The 20345-nt window shown below is 38.4% G+C and overlaps 2 protein-coding genes across 4 annotated transcripts in view; one reads left to right on the top strand and one right to left on the bottom strand.

Moving 5' to 3' along the window:
• PCMT1 (protein-L-isoaspartate (D-aspartate) O-methyltransferase) overlaps nucleotides 1–18466 on the top strand; it is a 51489-nt gene extending 33023 nt beyond the window's left edge. Inside the window, exons 4-9 of one of the 3 annotated variants that reach the window (XM_053222117.1) lie at nucleotides 686–790; nucleotides 2979–3099; nucleotides 5242–5327; nucleotides 9918–10087; nucleotides 15988–16131; nucleotides 17666–18466. In XM_053222117.1, the coding sequence (XP_053078092.1) occupies nucleotides 686–790; nucleotides 2979–3099; nucleotides 5242–5327; nucleotides 9918–10087; nucleotides 15988–16131; nucleotides 17666–17678 (639 nt within the window). In that variant the 3' untranslated portion in view covers nucleotides 17679–18466. Of the gene's footprint in view, nucleotides 1–685; nucleotides 791–2978; nucleotides 3100–5241; nucleotides 5328–9917; nucleotides 10135–15987; nucleotides 16132–17665 lie in introns of all 3 variants that reach the window. The other 2 variants (XM_027056649.2, XM_027056648.2) reach the window with 2 other exon arrangements.
• The window catches only part of LRP11 (LDL receptor related protein 11), a 63739-nt gene continuing 50639 nt past the window's right edge, over nucleotides 7246–20345 (bottom strand). Inside the window, exon 8 of the transcript XR_008298273.1 lies at nucleotides 7246–13324. The gene's annotated coding sequence lies outside the window, so the exon portion shown is untranslated. The remainder of the gene's footprint in view (nucleotides 13325–20345) is intronic.

Raw genomic sequence — 20345 nt, 5'->3', positions numbered from 1 at the left:
CGGACGCCTAACCGACTGAGCCACCCAAGCACCCCGGGAGAGAGACAGAATCTTAAGCAGGCTCCACGCTCAGTGCAGAGCCCAACATGGGGCTTGATTCCACAACCCTGGGATCATGACCTGGGCTGTAATCAAGAGTTGGACGCTCAACAGACTGAGCTACCCAGGAGCTCCTACACATGTAACTTTTACGATTATTCTGTCTCTTTTGTTATAGAAGATTGGAGCCAACTTAAATATCCCTCATTAGGGATTTTTTGGGGAGGATTTTTGTTATTATAATACATTCATATAAGAATAGACTCCTAAGCCATAAAAAAGAATGAACAGGCTATTTAAGGATTGATAAGAAAGGTTCTTCAAGATACAATAAATGAAAAATATAGATAACATATTTGCTTGTATATACAGAGAATGGATATGTTTGGCAGGAAGCACAAGAAACTGACATCATTGGTTGCCTTTAGGGAGTGAAACTGGACAAGGATGGGGAAGGTTGGGGACAGGGGTGGGGTGGAGACTTCACTATAAAAGTATATAGTATGTCATGTTTTCATTATCTTGGTAGACGACAATACTAGAAAAATCGGCAGGAAGTTGGCAACTTTTATTTATATGCCATGGTAAATATACTTTATAGAGTCTTGAAAAACAAATGAATATTTGCTTTGTTTTCTTTTGGCAGCATGCATATGCACTAGAACTTCTATTTGATCAATTACATGAAGGAGCTAAAGCTCTTGATGTAGGATCTGGAAGTGGAATCCTTACTGCATGTTTTGCACGTATGGTAAGACCTTTATTTTTCATTCTGGCTCCCGCAGAAGCATATTATATATTTGGCTGTAAATTTCTTTACTAGCAGTTTTTGAGGGTTTTTTTTTAAAATCCTATTAAAATAGCAGTTGGAACATGTATCACTTAGGATTTTCTTGTTGTTGGAAGTAACAAGATTCAGTCCACACTGGCAGAGGTAAAAGAATTTACTTGGTTTATATAATGGAAACATCTAGAGTGGATCTGGCTCTTCGTGTGGCTGGATTCAAAAGAAGATCAGATGTTGTTATTGACAGTGGGTTTCTCTCTGGTTCTGGGTTTGGCTTTGCTTTCCTCCAAATGTTGGCTTCAGTCAGGCTCCTCCCTTGTGATCACCAGATGGCAACCAGTAGCTCCCAAACTGTGTTCTTCCGGATTCTCAGCTGGCAGAAAATAGAATAGAGAGTCTGATTTCCAGACACTCCTAGAAGGTTATTAGAAAGAGGGTGGAGCAAGTGCTCTTAGAAAAATATGTGTTATACTCTCCAGATATAACTCTGGAGGCCTATTCAGGCATCTTGAGTAAAGGTTTATCTGTGCTCAGATAATCAAATCAATTTGATTATGAAGTCTTGTCCCTTGCGGCCAGATAGGAAGATTCTGGTTTAGTTAAGTTGGGATTTATGGATGATGCGTCTTGGACCAGAATCTACTTAACTTGTTGTAAATATGTAATTGGCAGACCAGACCACTAGCATGTGAGCTCCAGGGAGGTGGGAATTTCATTTGATTTTTTTTTTTCACTGACATATCCATCCATAATAGTACCTGTTACATAATAAGGAATCAGGTTTTTTTTTTTTTGTTTTTTTTTTTCAGTTGTTTCACTTGTTTTGTAGAAGCTAAGTCATCACTAACGGAATATCAGGATTTTTTTTTTTCCAAAGCTTAATATTTAATTAGTGGTGTTCTCGATACTTGACGTATTTATGTTTCAGAGAAAAATTCACTTTTTAAAAAACATTAGATTTCTGAATAATCTTTTTTTAAAGTGAATTTAATGTTTTTCACACATTTATTATGTGCTAATTAGTGTTCTAAGTGCTTTTAATTCTCACATCACTTAGGAGGTATGTCCCCTTTTCCTCATTTTACAGCTGGGGAGCCTGATTCATAGAGTAACTTGGCCAAGGTTGTATAGTTGTAAATAAGTGATGAAACATATATGTGAACCCAGGTACTCTGACTTCAGAGTCTTTATTGTGTTATTTTATAATTTATATTTAGGGCCTTTAATATTTTTATGTATTTTATATTTTCTACATATGGCAGTAGAATCAGGTACAGAAATCCCTATAGAATTTTTTATGTAACATTTTAATATTTAGAGTGACATTTTTACTTTTTATTTTTTTATTTATTTATGTATTTATTAATTTTTAAATTTATTTTGAGAGGGAAAGAACCAGCAGGAAAGGGACAGAGAGAGGGAGAGAGAAAGGATCCCAGGCAGGCTCCATGCTGTCAATGCAGAGCCTGATGGTGGGCTCAAACTCATGATCTGTGAGATTTATGACCTGAGTCAAAACTAAGAGCTGGATGTTTAACCAACTGAGCCACATAGGTGCCCTCATCTATTTATGTATGTATTTATTTATTTATGTATTTATGTATGTATTTATTTATAGAGAGCACGCGAGCAGGGGAGAGGGGCGGGAGGGGAAATCTTAAGCAGGCTCCATGCTCAGTGGAGCCCAATGTGGGTCTCAGTCCCACAACCCTGGGATCATGACCTGAGCTGAAATCAAGAGTCAGATGCTTAACTGACTGAGCCAGGCACCCCTAAAGCCACACTTTTGGATGAAATTTAAATTAAAATTTAATATTGGCAGTTAAGTCTTACTTCAGGGTTTGGGCTTTAAAAATCAGAAATTGAAGAAAGAAGGTTTTTTGTTTGTTTGTTTGTTTTTAGTATTGCAAGTTTTTGTAATTTATTCTAGCTTAACTACTGAAATACATTTATCCATTTGGGAGTTAAAGCTGAGAAAGTTGTATTTCGTAAATATTTTATAGTATTCTGAATAACCATACAATTGGAGGCTTGAATCTTTTGTCTTCATTTCACATTGCAGAATATGATTTTAGCTGAGGAAACACTTTAGTGACACTTCAGAAAGACAAATTTAGGCCAGTGAGCTATTGAATTGCTCCCTCATTTCTAGGTTGGATCTACCGGAAAAGTCATCGGAATTGACCACATTAAAGAGCTAGTAGACGACTCAATAAATAATGTCAGAAAGGATGATCCGATGCTTTTGTCTTCAGGGAGAGTGCAGCTGGTTGGTGAGTATCAGAAAACTGTCGAAATTTCCTCTCCAGAGAATTTTTATATTCAGAAGATCCCATGCAAGCTAAGTAGTATTCAAGCTAATTTTTGCCTTTTTTTTTAACATTCACTTTAAAGTACTAAGTAAGGAAAACAGTTACTGTTAATTGTGATGCTGATATGACTGTCAGCTGTTTCAGAAAATGAGTTCTTTCTTCATTGCTTTTTAAGAAGTAATAGCAAGGTATCAAGTGCCCATTATGAAAAATTTAAAGTGCAGAAATGTGTAAGATAAAAAAGAAACCCCCTCCTTTTCCCTCTTAAGTTTTCTAGACATAACTATATGTGTGAATAAATATACATATACACACTTTTTTTTAAATATATTTTTTTTAATGTTTATTTATTTCTGAGACAGAGAGAGACAGAGCATGAGTGGGGGAGGGGCAGAGAGAGAGGGGGACACAGAATCCGAAGCAGGCTCCAGGCTCTGAGCTGTCAGCACAGAGCCCGACGCGGGGCTCGAACTCACAGACTGCGAGATCATGACCTGAGCCGAAGTCGGATGCTCAACCGACTGAGCCACCTAGGCGCCCCTAATCTTTCTTTATTCTTGAGAGAGAGACAGGGTGTGAGCAGGGGAGGAGCATAGAGAGAGGGAGACACAGAATGCAAAGCAGGCTCCAGTCTCTGAGCTGTCAGCACAGAGCCTGACATGGGGCTCGAACCCACGAACGGTGAGATCATGACCTGAGCCGAAGTTGGACGCTCAACCGACTGAGCCACCCGGGTGCCCCTACATGTTTTTTTTTTTAATTGACTCATATATTCTGTCCTGTAGTTTGCTCTTTTCCATTCAGCAGTATACAGTGGACATATTTCCATGTGAATACTTTGTACTGTTGTGAGATATAACTAACATCAAAACACGCATAAAGCATAAATGTGAAGCTTAGGAAATACCTGTTTAATTAATCACAGTGATCAAGAAAGGGAATATTATTGGTGGCTTACATGTCCTCTGCTTGCTTTTCCCTCCTCGGAAGACTTTCCTTTCTCCTTAATGGTAACCAGCATCATTACTTTTATGCATTTACTACCTAATTGCACCTCCATAAACAATGTTCAATTTAATTTTGAACTTTAGATAAACGGAACCATATAGTATATAGTCTATGATGAGTGACTTCTTTCATTCAATGTTATATTTGTAAAGATTCATCCATCTTATCATATAGTTAATTTTTATTGCTGTATAATATTCCACTGTAAGACCATTATCAAAATTTGTTTATTCTACCATAGATGGACATTTTGGGTTGTTTCTAACTTGGGGAATTAGAAAGCTGCTGTGAACATATGTGTATAAAGTTCCAAATGTGTACGTGCACTCATAATACAAGCATTTATTTATGTAGAGTATTATTGCAAGTTCATAGGGAACCATAGATACTGCAAAACTTTTTTAAAGTGATTGAACCAGTTTACATTCCCATCAGCAATGTGTCAGAGTTGCTAGTGCTCGGTGTCTTACCAACACTTGATACTGTCAGTTTTCTTTTTACCCACTTAGTATAGAGCAGTGTCTCTTTGTGGTTTTATTTTGTATTTTCCTCTTAACTAGTGAGGTTGAACACTGTTTCATTTGTTTGACCATTTGGATTTCCTCCTTTGTGAAATGTCTTTTTCAGATATTGAGTTGTTCATATTTCTCTTTGATTTGTAGGACTTCTATAGATTAGCCCTTTATCTATTTATTCATATTGTAAACCTCTTCTCCCACTCCATGGCATGCCTTTTCACTTGTATTGGTACTTTCTTGATTAATAGAAGTACTTAATTTTAATGTATCAGACTTACCAGCTTCTTCTGTGTCCTCTTTAAGACTACTCTAAAATCATGAAGATATGCCCCTATGTTATTTCTCAGAAGCATTATCATTTTACCTTTTCACATTTAGGTCTTTGATCTTTCTGACATTGATTTTTGTGTATGTAAGAGGTAGAGGTTCAAGTATATATTTTTTCCATATGAATATCCAGTTGTCCCAGCATCATTTATTAAAAATCTCTCTTGCTCTGTTTTAAACCTCCTATAATTCTTCCCACTGGGTAGTTCTGTCCAAACAGATTTTTAAAGCATAATTTCTTTTCTTTCAGTGGGAGATGGAAGAATGGGATATGCCGAAGAAGCCCCTTACGATGCTATTCATGTAGGAGCTGCAGCCCCAGTTGTGCCCCAGGCAGTGAGTTGGGTTTTTTTCCCTGTGTTTTTGTGCTTCAGTCAACTAAAGCTATAAAAGATTTATAGAGAAATGACTTCTAGATGACGTTCAAAACATAATTAGACTTTTATGTCATGCATTTTCATTATACTTAGTATGCAGGGGTTTTTTCATATGCAAAGAGTTGTGTAAATGACTTGAAGATTACTAAATCACAGTTTGTAGCTACCTTGTTTGAAGCAGTGTTTGATCCATCTAAGAACTAGTATACCAATAGAATTAGGAAAATCCATCTGGAGTTCATAATCTGATAATCACTTGGTATTTTATTAAATACCAGAATATGCAAGATTGTTGGATGCATGGGTGAGACCAGGAGGTATTTGTCATACATTTTACCTCACAAAACTTATATTCTGGAAAACAAGTGTCCTACATATAACAGGAAAATTAATGATATGATAGCATTATCATTAACATGTAATATATGTTGATGCCAGAAGAAAATCTGTACTGTAAGAGTTCAAGGGAGGGAGAACATTTTTGCCTGGAGTTATCAATGAAACTACATGCATGAAAGGAGTTGCAACTGAATCTTAAAGAACAGTAGGGTTTGCATAGTTGCGATGAGAGGGAAGGGTATTCCAGTATTGTATATTACATAATTTAAGTACAAAATTGTTTTTTTATTTTAGTAAGACTGATAAACTTATGTCATCCCTTAATAATCCTTGATTAAGTTCACTGAGATCTTAGGCTTCTGTGGAGTCTGAGTTTTCCACAGGTCTGGACTAGATGACTAGGGGCTGAGAGTGACACTGCCTCTTCTGCCCAGTCTCAGCCCCTCCCCAGTCTGGAAAAGTTCCTTTCTATATGTGTAGAGGAGTTCATGAGAAGCTGAAAGTTAAGGAACTTGTTCTGGTCATTGACTTCCTGCTTTATTGGCTGCTGAATGACTTTGGGAAAATCACTTCATTTCTCTGGCCGTATTACTTGTTAAAAAAAAAACAAAACTAAACCAGTCGTTTTAACACATTGTATTTTTAATTTTTTATCTTTTTTTAATTAAAAAATTTTTTTTATTATTTACATTTATTTATTTTTGAGAGACAGAGAGAGAGAGCACAAGTGGGGGAGGGGCAGAGATAGAAGGAGACACGGAATCGGAAGCAAGCTCCAGGCTCCGAGCTCCGAGCTGTCAGCACAGAGCCCGATGCGGGGCTCGAACTTACACACCGTGAGATCATGACTTGAGCCGAAGTCAGACGCCCAACCGACTGAGCCACCCAGGCGCCCCTATCTTTTTTTAATTTCAGAGACAGGGAGAACGTGAGTGCAGAAGAGGGGCAGAAGCGCAGAGGGAGAGAGAGAGAACCTTAAGCAGGCTCCATGCTCAGTGTGGAGCCAGACATGGGGCTTGATTCACCACCCTAGGATCATGACCTGAGCTGAAATCAAGAGTTGGATGCCCAACCAACTGAGCCACCAGGCACCCCTTAACACTTTTTTTTAAAATGTGTATTTATTTGTCAGAGAAACAGAGCATGAACAGGGAAAGGCAGAGAGAGGGGGAGACACAGAATCCAAAGCAGGCTCCTGGCTCTGAGCTGTCAGTGCAGAGCCCGACACGGGGCTTGAAGTCAAGAAATGTAAGATCATGACCCGAGCTGAAGTCGGATGCTTAACCGACTGAGCCACCCAGGTGTCCCTGGGCGCCCCCTAACACATTTTAGTTGAAGGATTAATATGCTGTAGAGGAGATGCCTGACTGTCTCAGTCAGTAGAGCATGCGAATCTTGATCTCAGGGTCATGAGTTTGATCCCCATGTGTGGCATAGAGTTTATTTAAAATTAAAAATACATATATGCTGTAGAAAGATGTACATGTCATAAATGAATACTTCAATGAATGGTCACATGTGGACACATGATCCATAGGTATTTATTTATTTATTTATTTATAAGGCAGCCTAATAAGAACAATTAAAATGTGAAATAGAACTGTATTTAAACACAGGGCTTATCTTCCCCACTAAGACCCAGAGATGATCTCCAAGGGCGTTTATGGCTTTAGCTCAATAGGAATTAAATGTTTGCAGTAGCACTGGGAAGCGTTATAGGGGTTTTTATATATCTGATTAAAGAGAGACATTCTGGAGGGAGGGGCTTTCCAGTTTCAAGATAACAGAAAAGACGTTTATGCCTTTTCTTGTATATCACCCCAAAACAACTGGAGAAACAAGAAACAGAAACACAAAGTCCATATTTCATTATCACCTAGGAGATTGCACCTGCACTCCTGAGCCCCGTGGCATGTGCAGATAGAAAGCAGATGGAGTAATAACTGAGTCAGGAGGGCGGAGGAAGTTGAACTAAAGAGACTGCAGAGGGAATCATTGCTGAAGCAGCTTGCTCTGCAGAGCTTTTTTTCTTTTTTTTTAAGTTTTATTTATTTTTGAGAGAGAGAGAGAGAGAGCACACAAGCAGGGGAAGGGCAGAGAAAGAGACATACACACACACACACAGAATCCAAAGCAGGCTCCAGGCTCCAAACTGTCAGCGTAAAGCCTGACATGGGGCTCGAACTCACACAGTGAAATCATGACCTGAGCCGAAGTTGGACACTTAACTGACTCAGGCACCCAGGTGCCCCTACTCTGCAGAACTTTGAAAGGGCTTAGAAATTGGAGGCATCAGGACCTTGGAAATCACAGATGAAGCATGGGTCTGAAAAAAGGGGCTGCTGCTTGAAATTTCTGTATGAGGAACAATTAGTGCGAAGCCTTAAGTAAGAAAATTTCCGAGAATTGAAGGACAGTATTCTATAGTTTGAAAAGTCTGTTGAGTGCCCAGTATGATGTGTTTGTTTTTTTTCTTTTAAAGGGAGGGGTGCCTGAGTGGCTCAGTTAGTTGAGCATCCACCTCTTCGTTTTGGCTCAGGTCATGATCTTGTGGTTCGTGGGTTGGAACCCCGCATCGGGCTTTGCTCTCACAGTGCAGAGCCTGCTTGGGATTCTCTCTTTCTCCCTCTCTCTCTGTCCCTCCCCTGCTTGCTGTCTCTCTCAAAATAAACTTTAGGGGAACCTGGGGGTCTCAGTTAAGTGTCTGACTTTGGCCCAGGTAATGATCTCACCCTTCGTGAGTTCAAGCCCCACATTGGGCTCTGTGCTGACAGCTCAGAGCCTAGAGCTTGCTTCAGATTCTGTGTCTCCCTGTCTCTCAGCCCCTCCACTGCTCATGCTCTGTCTCTGTCTCTCCTTCTCAAAAATAAACATAAAAAAAGAAGTTTAAAAAAAATAAACTTTAAAAAAAAAGAGAGGAAAAATGGAACCGTAATATCACCGTGAAATGCTAGAATATCAGGGATATTCTAAAAGCTTCCAGATAGAACATAATCTGTTAACGATTAATCAGAAAGGTATCAGACTGCAGAACAGCAGCATTAGAATCAAGTCAGGGGCACTTGTGTGGCTCAGTCCATTGAGTGTCTGACTCTTGAGGTCGGCTCCAAGCCCCGTGTCAGGCTCTACACTAGCATGGAGCCTGCTTGGGATTCTGTCTCCCTCTTTGCCCCTACACTATGCACAGGCACATGCTGCGCTCTCTCTCCCTCAAAATAAATAAGTGAGCTTAAAAGAATCAACAAGTCAGAAGAACAAACCATCACAAATCTAAACTGAAAATGACTTCCAGCCTTGAATTCTATACTCACATATTGTCAAATATGTAAAATAAAGGTAGTTTTGGACTTGAAGATCTCATTCTCTCTCTTAAAATACTCTGTGCACTGTTTCACAGAATACTTCTAGAGGAATCACTTTAATAATATCAAAAAGTGAGGGAAGAGAGAGACAGTAGGAAAAATCAAAAAGAGGAAGCCACGAGATCTCAGAAGGTAGGACATCTGGTCCAGGAGAGAGATGATACTATCCAAAGTAAAGTTTCTTCCTTACCATGTTTGATTACTGGTCATTTGAAGGCTACATTCAAATGGTAACATAGGGTTTAAATGTTTTCTGACCAAAAGGGCTTTCACTGAGTACTCTTGGTTTTTCATTGACAAGGTGTCCTCATTCTAATGCTTCAGGAACTCCAGCCCTACCTTCCTTTGTCATGGTGCCAGTAATCCTAAATTCAGTCGTGAAACCGAGGTCTCCTTGTTTTCAGCTCCGTGATGCCCTAAATTCTGCAGTGTCAGAATAGGAATTCCTTGCTGATTTTCTGCACTGCCCACTTCCTTCCCCACTCCAGACCACAAAGATTCAAAACAGGCACTGAAATTTCCTACTTTGCCTTTGATCTTCCCAAGAGAGGATGGTTCTGCTTACGCGGTTCAGCTTGAACATTGTGAGCCCTGCAGTTGTACTGCGTCCTATGTTAGATGCCAAAGGGCACAGAGACAGATAAGATCACAGTCCCTGTCATCAGAGAACTGGTAGTTTAGTAGAGGAGGTCGATGGGTAATTGAGTAATAAGTTTAACAGTCGAAGTATGTATGTACTAAATAAAGCACATTTCTGCTTTCTGCCCACGGACGCGGGAAGTTGTTTATAGTGTAGTAAAGTGAGTCTTAACGTAAAATCGGTAATTTGGCGTGTCTTTTTCTTTTAGCTGATAGACCAGTTAAAGCCTGGTGGGAGGTTGATACTGCCGGTCGGCCCCGCAGGTGGCAACCAGATGCTGGAGCAGTACGACAAGCTGCAGGACGGCAGTGTCAAGATGAAGCCCCTGATGGGAGTGATCTACGTGCCTTTAACAGATAAAGAGAAGCAGTGGGCCAGGTGGAAGTGATTTTATCTTCTGCTCTTTCTTCTTCCACACACGCAAGGTGAAGGGTGTGGATTCTAAGACATTAGACCACAAGGCTGCTTTTTTGGTTGTCACCTTTATGCTACTCCATTCTAACATCAGAAATTCACTACATTAAAAGTCTAGACAAACTTCGCATGAGTGTGCCCTTCTTTTGGTTTAACTCATATCTTTGGGAAAGGGGGGTGAGACTTGGTTGGCACGAAGGTGGGTTTTTTTCCTTTCTCTTGGTTTTTTAATTTTTTAATTTTTCCAAAGAGGCTTTTAGCCACTGTTCAGAACTTTCTAAGGATAATTTATTATCAGCCATTAATTTTCTATATTCACAGATCATTTTTGTAACTGCTGTATGATCATGGAAACAAAGGCTTTGGTCTGAAGAGAAGGGGCCATCATTTCCTGCCCCTTCCACCCCCTGTTGTACCATAGTCATAAAGAGAAAGAAGGGAAAAGATACTCTTGTCCCAGTTTTCAAAGGTGTCAGAATCCCAGAGAGGACATTGTTCCTCTCAGCTTGCTTTCTCTCTTTCAGTCAGGTTCATTGACATTCTGTCTGACAACCTGTGCCTGTTTTACATTCAGCTACTGTTTCAGAGCCACTATAAGGCATAAACTTCTCCCAGTCTATAGAACTGGCCAGCGCATTTTAAAGCCACTCTGAGTTCCTGGGGAGGTGGGGGGATTCTCTAAGCTCAAAGGGAGTGCCCAGGTCTCACAAACCCACCCAAAGGGCCAACAGCATGCGGCATAATCTTCAGTACAGCATGGCTCATTATAATGCCTACTTGTGTTTTGTGTCTCTGCATAATCTGAATATTTTGTTTGAAGCCCAGGTTTCTCTTCTTCCTCTCTCCTTCTTCTCCCTTCCCCTCCCCACGTCCTCCAGTGGGAAGGAGTGAAATCGATAAGAGTGACACTAGCTAAGACTATTTAAAATTAAATGTCTAAATAAGAAAGGCTTTACAGTTTCCTTGTTTTAGGATTTTTTTTTTTTTGACAGGGGTACTTATTTTTAAAGAATTATTTTTATTTTTTTAGTGAGTAAAATGGTGATTGTAAGTTTAATAGACCTCAATCTTGTCTTATGGAAAGTGGAAAGACACTTTTTGAATAAATGTTTGATTGCAAAAATGGTCATCTAACTCCGTTTGTTCAAAACTGAGTTTTTCTTTAAACTCCGATTGGCCATTTCTGGGATGTCTTACTAGGAATTGCATTTCATTCTTCACTTAATATGGATATAGCTCTTTTCTTTGAATTTTAACCTGGAGCACGGCCACTGCTTTAAAAAAAGAAATTAAAAAGCTATGAGTCTTGCCAGTTAAAATCATACAGTTTTTAACAACTAATTACAGACTTCCTCGACTTTGCTTCTAGGATGGTTATCTTGTTACATAACAGTATGATTTTGCTGCTATACACAAGGGGCAAACATATCACTGAGCTCACTGACATTTGCTACCAAGTAAGAGTTCAGATTTTCATTAATAATTTAAATTTTTTCTTTTACACACAATAAATGTTAGTATTGAACATTCTACTGTCAATTTGATGATGAAGGAATTACAAAAAGTTATTTTGTTTCTGTAATAAGCGGAGGTGGGTTTAGCATGAAGCTCGTGACACTTAAGCTTCAGGGCCTTCACGTGCTTAGGGTCTCTCCTGGTCCTCCCAGTTTTCTGGGCAGTCTTGTTTTTAGTCCTCTTTTTTTTTCCTTCATGAAGAGGTTCTTCCCTCTTCCCAGGTCATATAAACTCTAGGTTTCCACAACACCTATATTTACCCTTTATAAAACTGAACTATTTATATTAAAGTTAGAATAACTTTTAAATTTATGGGCAAATATTTAGTCATTTACCAAATATGTAGATATATATATGTCTGTTTTTCTTTTCGGTCTTCAACTTTTTAAAAGATTGAGCAATTTTACATGTATGTATCACTGGAGGCATTTCTCTAGTTGTACTAGAAAGACTTCTTAATTCTTTCTGTTGTAAATGTTGTTTGTTCAGACACGTTTTTCCTACATCCAAAGATGTAGTTTGATTTTGTTTTTGTTTTTAAGTAAGTTCTGTGCCCAATGTGGGGCTTGAACTCCTGACCCTAAGATCAGGAGTCGCATGCCCTACCAACTGAGCCAGCCAGGTGCCCCCCAAGATATAGTTTTACAAAGACAATCAGTTACTTAATTGTAAATCTTTCAAGAGTGTAGGTTTATAGAATGTGAAGGTGAATGCTGAAAACAGCATTGGAAAAAAAAAACAACTGCCACATTGAAAAAAATTTGTGCTGAAACAAATTACTAGAAAATAAGATGTTTGAAAGGGTAAAACAACAGTTAACTGAAAATCGAAAGAGACCATTAATCCACCGTTTCTATTTGTATTCTTAAACTCTCCGGCAGGATTGAGGCAGAAAATAGAAAGTATGCTCAGCTAGGGATTTTTAAAGCGATTTTAGTGAAAGGACGAATCAAAGAAATACAGGCAAGGTTATGGGAATAGTGAAGGGTCTTGACATACCCAGGGACCAGGGACCTACCATGCTGGGCCACAGGGGGAGGAAACAGTTTGACTGGAACCCACTGAGAGCAGGAACAGCATTGCCAGGGACTGTACTAGGGCCATGGATACACAGCTGTGAACGTGAAACCGACCATTCTCTTGGGACTTCTAGTCATGTGGGAGATCCAAACAAATCTAAAGAAGACAAACAACCAGTTAGAGTGTAGTGTGTTTAGGAGAGCAATTGAAGTGTTGAAGCCAGACCGTGAGGTGATCAGAATTACGTTTCAGAAAGATGACCCTGGCCGTGGCGTAGAGAGTAGATTGGAAAGGGACAGAGCTAGAGTCTGAAACAGAATGCGGTTGTAGCAAGCTAGGGGTGAAATGGTGGTGGCCTGAATTAAGGCAGTGGTAGTAAGGATAGAATGTGGCTAAAAAGAGTCGCTTGCCATTTTCTGAGTGTTCATCCCACATTTGGGAATTATCATCTAAAAAGCTCCTCCTCAGTTTTATTGCCAGGTGAGGTGATCTCTGTTCTTTCGGATCTTCTTCCAGATTAATGTAACAGCTCATCCCCATGCTTTCTTCCGAACCTTCTCTTGTTTCCCACCAGCTTTCCGTCCTCCTCTTCCTGAGGAATCCAGAGCCGATTGCGGTGCTCTGTGAGGGTGAGGTGCAGTCTTTGCTGGGGACCTTCGATAGAAACTATGTGGGAAAACAAGAGCAGTGGTGGTGGGCATGCTGCGTTCTCATGCCACATAAAGCCCCAAGCCTGCGTGTAGACTTCTGTTTCCTTATGCTTGGAAGGGAGGTCATTTCTAGTTTTGGCGGAGTGATAAGAGACGATGCCAGACGTGGGGGCCATAGACCTGGAACCTGTGGTAGTATGTTCATGACGTGGATGTGTAATAGTTGTATCAGCTGCTTCATGAGCTCTTCATACTTTTTAAATTTGTGTTTCATTTAACATAAGTATATTCATTTTATATATGTAGAGATCAATATTTTGTTAAACATCTGGTAAGTTTTATTTTTATTTTTAAGAGCCACAGGAGTCAATGGAATAAGTTCATCTCTGGTTTGTGACGCTGAGGAATGTGTCAGCATTCTCATTCTATCAGCGCTTTGTTTATCCATGTCATTGTAAAGTGAAAAACATGTTATGAATCGTTTGGGCATTTCTAAGGCCGACAGTGTAGTTCCTAGGGTATCCGGTTGACCCTGTGTTCCGTATCGTCCCGTATTATCCCTTTTAAATTTCTTGACAGACATTACAGCATTATGACATATTTTGCACCCTTAAAGGCAGGGATGTGTTTTGTTGCTTTTGGAATTCTTTTTACGTCTCTCATAAAGCTTTGTACAATCTACTGTATTACCTCAGAAAACCCATTAATTAGAAAACACTCGTGGATTTTGATTATTGTTTCCTGGTAGTACATCTTTACATTTATTAGATAAATGTAAAGAATATACAATATACAATAAAGAATATACAATCCCAAATGTTATTAACCTAATAAGTTAAGTATAGTTATATATTACATAATAATATATATAATTATTAACCTAATGAACATGTTTAGCACATATATAACCATTTTAAAGAGCCTTTCTAGAAATTAGGACATAATACTTTATTTTTAAAGTTTATTTGAGAGAGAGTGAGCGAAGGAGGGGCAGAGAGAGAGGGAGAGAGAGAATCCTAAGTGGCTCCACACTGTCAACACAGAATCTGATGTAGGGCTTGATCTCACAAACTGGGAGATCATGACTTGAGTCAAAATCAAGAGTTGGATGCTTAACCAACTGAGCCAACTAGGCACCCCAGGACATAATACTTTTTATTATAAATGATCTACATGTGTAAGTCAGCTAAAGAAAGATATTTATGTAGAATTTGGAATATTAAGTGGAAAAATAAAAGCTTGAAAGTTATATAGATTTTGGAGTAATAGGATGTGACAAGGTTATACATGCACTGACAGCAAATTTTTGGTTTTCTTTGGTGCCCTAAATGTTAAAATTCAGGTTTATAAACTTAATTTCTTTTCCTTTTCTTTTTAGTGCTATACAGTTCCTTCTATTTGTTTTTAGTAATACTGTTTCTGACTACCAAAGTATAATGCATGTGCCATGTAAAAATTTTTAGAAGTACAAAGAATGAAATAAAAATTACCCACAGTGTCAGAACCTAGAGATAAACATTATCAACATTTTGGTAGAGATATATATGTGTATACACATTTTTTTTTACTCTTTTATCCATAGTTCTGTATATAGCTCTTTTGTAATTCTGAGTTCATATAGTATAGTTTTATAATCTTTTTTATTAAATAAAGTGGTATCAGTATTGTCCCACATTGTTAGTTGTTCTACAATACTATTTTTTCCCAGTTTTATTGAGATATGATTGACATAGCATTACATTACTTTTACATGTACAACATAGCGATCTGATGTATGTATATACTACAAAATGATTACCACATTAAGTTTAGTTTTATGGTTCCAGGTCTTACATTCAAGTCTTTAATCCACTTGGAGTTGATTTTTTTGTGTGTGATGTAAGATGGGCCAGTTTCATTCTTTTGCATGTGGCTGTCTGGTTTTCCCAGCACCATTTACTAAAGACACTATCTTTTCCCCATTGTATTTTCTTGGCTCCTTAATTAATTGACCATATATGTGTGGGTTTATTTCTGGGTTCTCTGTTCTGTTCCATTGACCCATGTGTCTCTTTTATGGTAATATCATATTGTTTTGATTACTCTAGCTTTGTAATATAGTTTAAAATCAGAAAGTGTAATACCTCCAGCTTTGTTTTTCTTTTTAAAAATTGCTTTGGCTATTTGGGGATTTTTGTGGTTCTATACAAATTTTAGGGCTGTTCTATTTCTGTGAAAAATGCTGTTGGGATTTTGATATGGATTGCATTGAATCAGTAGATTGCTTTGGTAGTATGGATATTTAACGGTATTAATTCTTCCAATCCATGAGCATTGTGTCTTCTTCGATGTCTTTCATTAATGTCTTATACTTTTCAGTGTCCAGATCTTTCACCATGTTTAAATTTATTTTAGATATTTTATTCTTTTTGATACAATTATAAATGGGATTGTTTTAATTTCTCTTTCTGATAGTTCATTATTGGTATATAGAAACACAACTGATTTTTGTATATTGATTTTGTTTCCTGAAACTTCATTGAATTGGTTTATTAGTTTTGATTTTTTTTTTTTTTTTTTTTGGTGGTGGTTTTAGGGTGTTCTATATATAATATGTTGTCTGCAAAAAGACAGTTTTACTTCTTTCTTTCCGATTTTGATGCCTTTTATTTCTTTTTCTTGCCTAATTGCTCTGGCTAGGATTTCCAGTGCTATGTTGAATAAAAGTGGCGAGAGTGGGCATCCTTGTCTTGTTCCTGATCTTAGAGGAAAAGCTTTCAGCTTTTCACCGTTGAGTATGATGTTAGCTGTGGGCTTGTCATATATGGCCTTTATTATGTTGAGGTACGTTTCCTCTATACCTAGTTTGTTGAGAGTTTTTATCCTTTTCTTTTTTAAAACAATTTTTAATTGAAAAGGACATTTGGAAGTGTTGTGCTATGTTGTTGGCAATAAGGATATATGTTTACAATGTCCTTAATGCCTTGCAACAGGTAAATCAAATACAGTAAATTATTTTGCAAAGACAGTAGTATCTTCAGTTTACATTTTAAAAAGAGTTAAGTGAATTTATGAAAAGAGCATTTTGCAAGTATGAAATCTTTGCAGTTTAAATATTTTAATGCTTGCATGAATTTAAGTAAAAGCTGTTCTATGAGAATTCTAGTATTTACATTATTTAGAAGAATATATTAAAAGGGACCAGAAATGATCATTTATCATTTAACAGATAATCCAGTACTCTATGACAAAGGCAGTTTATGGCAGATGTAATTTTTAAAATAATTTCTCACACAATTTACAAAATTTAGTTTTAAAAGAAAGCGTATTGTCTGATAGTCCCTTAATTCACCACATACCTGGGAAACTTTAGCTCTTTACTTACCTTCCCTTCACATTGACTTTAACAACTTTTTAAAGACTTTTTAATTTTTATTACAGATTAATTGTAAGAATAGTAGGAAGAGTTTCTGAATCTCTACATCCAGAGTTACCAATGGTTAACGTTTCTATACATTCACTTTCTCACCCCCTCTTCTCTATTTATATATGCATGTATATCCTATTTTTTCTTGAGATCACTTGAGATTTAGTTGCAAACGTCATACTTCTTTACCCCTAAAATTCTTGTGTGGTTAGCGATGTTTTTGTCACTCACATTGCCCTCTACTCTGAAGTTTTTTTGGCTTTTTTGATAGCTTTATTTTTTTACCTTTAACAGCTCTATTGAGGTGTAATTTATATACCATACCATTTATTTTAGGCTGCATTTGTATTCCTTCCTTCCTGTCGCTGGCAGTTGCTGGGAAGGTGCTGTGCCTGGCTGAGCGACTGGTTTCTTTTGGAGCTGATGAGGCTGCCTTCTGAAATCAGCTGACAGAGACAGCACACCTCCAGATGATGTTTTTCTTCCAAAGAGTTTGGGTTGAGATGGACCTACGCAGCACTTGCTAACAGATACTCTAAACAAAAGACCAAATTCTTGCCCAGTTTTGTAAATGTAACTATAAAAAATGATTTGAACTCTAAATACTCATCATCATTTTCTAATCAACAGTGTTAGCAAGCTCCTAGATGGAGAAGTTAAAGTTTCTCTGAATTTTTGCTCTTAAAGGAAGAAAGTTATCTTTAAGAAGTAAAAAATAAAGAATTCAGGGCCTTGAGGTTTCACGTTTCATTGCAGAGCAGCATGAGGGATGTGTGGATGGCTGACTCCCATCTTTGCTTGGACTTGGGACTGTTTGCTTTGCTTTTTTTTTTCCTCCCTTTTTAATGCTTGGGGATTGGTGTATTTGTACTTATGTAATAATTGTATCTGAACTCCTAGAAAGTTATAGTATGTAACTCCTACTGACATATTTCTCTTTTTCACCCCCAGGGACGAACTGTAAAAGCGCCATCAGCTTGACCAGTATATAATATTACAGTGGATTGCTCATCTCAGTTCTCAAAGCTTTTTGAAAACCAACAGCATCACAGCTTGTTTTGGACTTTGTTACACTATTATTTTCAGCATGAAAATGTGTGGTTTTGTAGGGTTTCTAATTCTTCAAAGAGGCACGGAAGCCGAATTGGTAGAGGAGCGATGCAAAGTATAAATTTGTGGATTTATTAATTCAACACACCCACACTTTACTTTAAAATATTAAAAGACGAGGTTCTGTCAAATGGAAAACTTAGTTTGTGAATTGATTCTGAGGAGTGGTTTTTCTTTTAGACACTTAATTCTGTTTCAATATTAATTTATCAGATTCCTTTTGTACATCAGATAACACCACCATTCACAAGTTAGGATTCTTGGTTTTTGGATGTCTGTTAGATGCCACTAAGAAAATAGAGATGAGCTCCCTTTTTAAAGCTTTTGATGTGGTGTCATAGAATAGCATGTTGTAGATACAATCAGCTGCTTTGTCACCTTAAAACTAAGCATTTGTAAATATTAAAACTTACGAAGATGGCAGGTGATGTCCTTTAAAACACTTAGCTGTTCGGATTGGACATAACTGACATAGTACTTTCCCTCTTTAAAATTATAGGAGACTTGTAGCTCAGTATTGTTTTTTCTGTTTCCGATTTGCTGCTGATAACGTATATGGATTTAACATGCTGTGTAAGCTGGGTCCTAGTCACTGAACAGTTTATGCAGCTGCTTTGCCAAATAAAGTTAAAAGTAAAAGAGGCCTTGGTGGTGTTTGAATCCCCGGGAAAGAACCACATGTCCACCAGATACGAAGTGCTGACTGAGAGAGATCACGGAGAGAAAGTGGTTTCTCTGATGCTCCGCTTTACGACGTCTGAGTAGCGTGGGTGAACAGATACCTCCAGCGGTACGTTGCTAGACTGACTGTTTCCAGCGGACCAGGACCACACCTCATCATTCTTCTTTGCCTAACACGGGGCTTGCCCTCTTGCAGATGAACAGTAAATGCTGAATGAGTGCGTGAATGAAGGTCAAGGATGAATGTGACAAAACCCATCTCATCTGTAAACATTTCCTGGGGCACCTGGGTGGCTCCGTCAGTTAAGCAGCCGACTCTTGACTTCGGCTCAGGTCGTGATCTCACGCTTCGTGCGTTCAAGCTCTCCATCGGGCTCTGCACTGACAGCGCGCAGCCTGCTTGGGATTCTGTCTCCCTCTCCCTCTCCCTCTCTGCCCCCCCCCGACTCACTCTCGCTCTCTCAAAAGAAATAGATATGTATTAATATGATGACTGTAAAAATGAGTTTCTAAGAAGGCCGTAACGCTTTGGGATCTTGTTTAAATATTGTCATTTTATACCTTTTATAAAAAGATCTTTGTTTTTCCAGGAGTTCTAGAACTTGAAAAAATACAAACTGTGTATCTAGCACAGCTAGTACTCTCAGCAAAAGAACCCCCTCCCCCCCCCCCCCCCCCCCCCGGCGTGCAAGTGAGTCTGATTCTGGCAAGTTGATCCTTAGTGTGTGTGGCACCTCTTCCCCACTTCTTAAAAGTCTTAAGCTTTACTTGTTTAAAAATGGTTTTAAAAAAATATACACACATACATGTTTTTTCACTAGTGTCTCTTGGGTAAGATCCCACACAGGAAACTAGCGTTAGTTGGCAGTTAAAACTTGTGAGTTTTAGTTCCCTGCTGGTTTGCTGGTGTTGGCATCGCTTCTGGATCCAGTCCACGAGCCCTTTTGGTCCAGGACTCCATGTCATTTGAGGTAGTTTCAAAGGTCCGGTATCCTTTTAGGATTTTAGATTGATTCTTAACCACTAGTCTGTATCCTTCATAGCGATTGCCAGCATTTTATTATATCTAAATTCCTACCATATGTAAAAAAGCCCTTACTCTCAAGGAGTTTGCAATCTGGCTTGAGGGGACAGGTTATAAATACGCTAGGACCAAGTGCCACCTGGTTGCTATAGACAAATGCCATGCCAGGCGTTACTGTTGGATTTTATACTTTTGTGAGTGAACAAATTTTAAGTGTTTATTTATGTATTTTGAGAGAGAGCATGCACACACGTGCACGAGTGGGAGAGGAGCAGGGAGGGACAGAGAGAGAGAGAGAGAGAGAGAGAGAGCAGTACAAGCAGGCTCCTGCTCAGCATGGAGCCCAGTGTGGGGCTCGATCCCATAACCCTGGGATCATGACCCAAGCTGAAATCAAGAGGCGGACACTCAACCGAGTGAGCCCCCCAGGTGCCCCAACAGGAGTGGATTTTAAGGGATCATTGATAGGGGCAGAAAGCAAAAATGAATTTTAACTAGGTATAAGAGTTTTCTTTTTAAGAGAGCTGAGTTTATGTATGTGCCAGAGATAAGAAATGTTTAATCTTTAGTATTCATAATCGCCAAAATACTTTAGCATTCCATTGTTTCTTAATAGAAGTGATTCCTTTAAACAGTATAAAGAGGACAGTGAAAATATTTTTTAAAGTTCCAGTCTGCTGTGTTCCTGTTGAAACAAGATGATTTTATAGATTTGATTTTATTAAAGGCCAACCTAGTTCTCAGTTAAGAATGAAAATGAAGAACTCCAGTTTCTAATGAGGATTTCAACTCTTTTCCAATCAGTAACATTAGTGG

The sequence above is a fragment of the Acinonyx jubatus genome, chromosome B2 (assembly GCF_027475565.1).
Source record: "Acinonyx jubatus isolate Ajub_Pintada_27869175 chromosome B2, VMU_Ajub_asm_v1.0, whole genome shotgun sequence".
NCBI lineage: Eukaryota > Metazoa > Chordata > Mammalia > Carnivora > Felidae > Acinonyx > Acinonyx jubatus.
The sequence above is the reverse complement of the archived record's forward strand: the minus strand, read 5'-3'. Positions and strand labels throughout refer to the sequence as shown.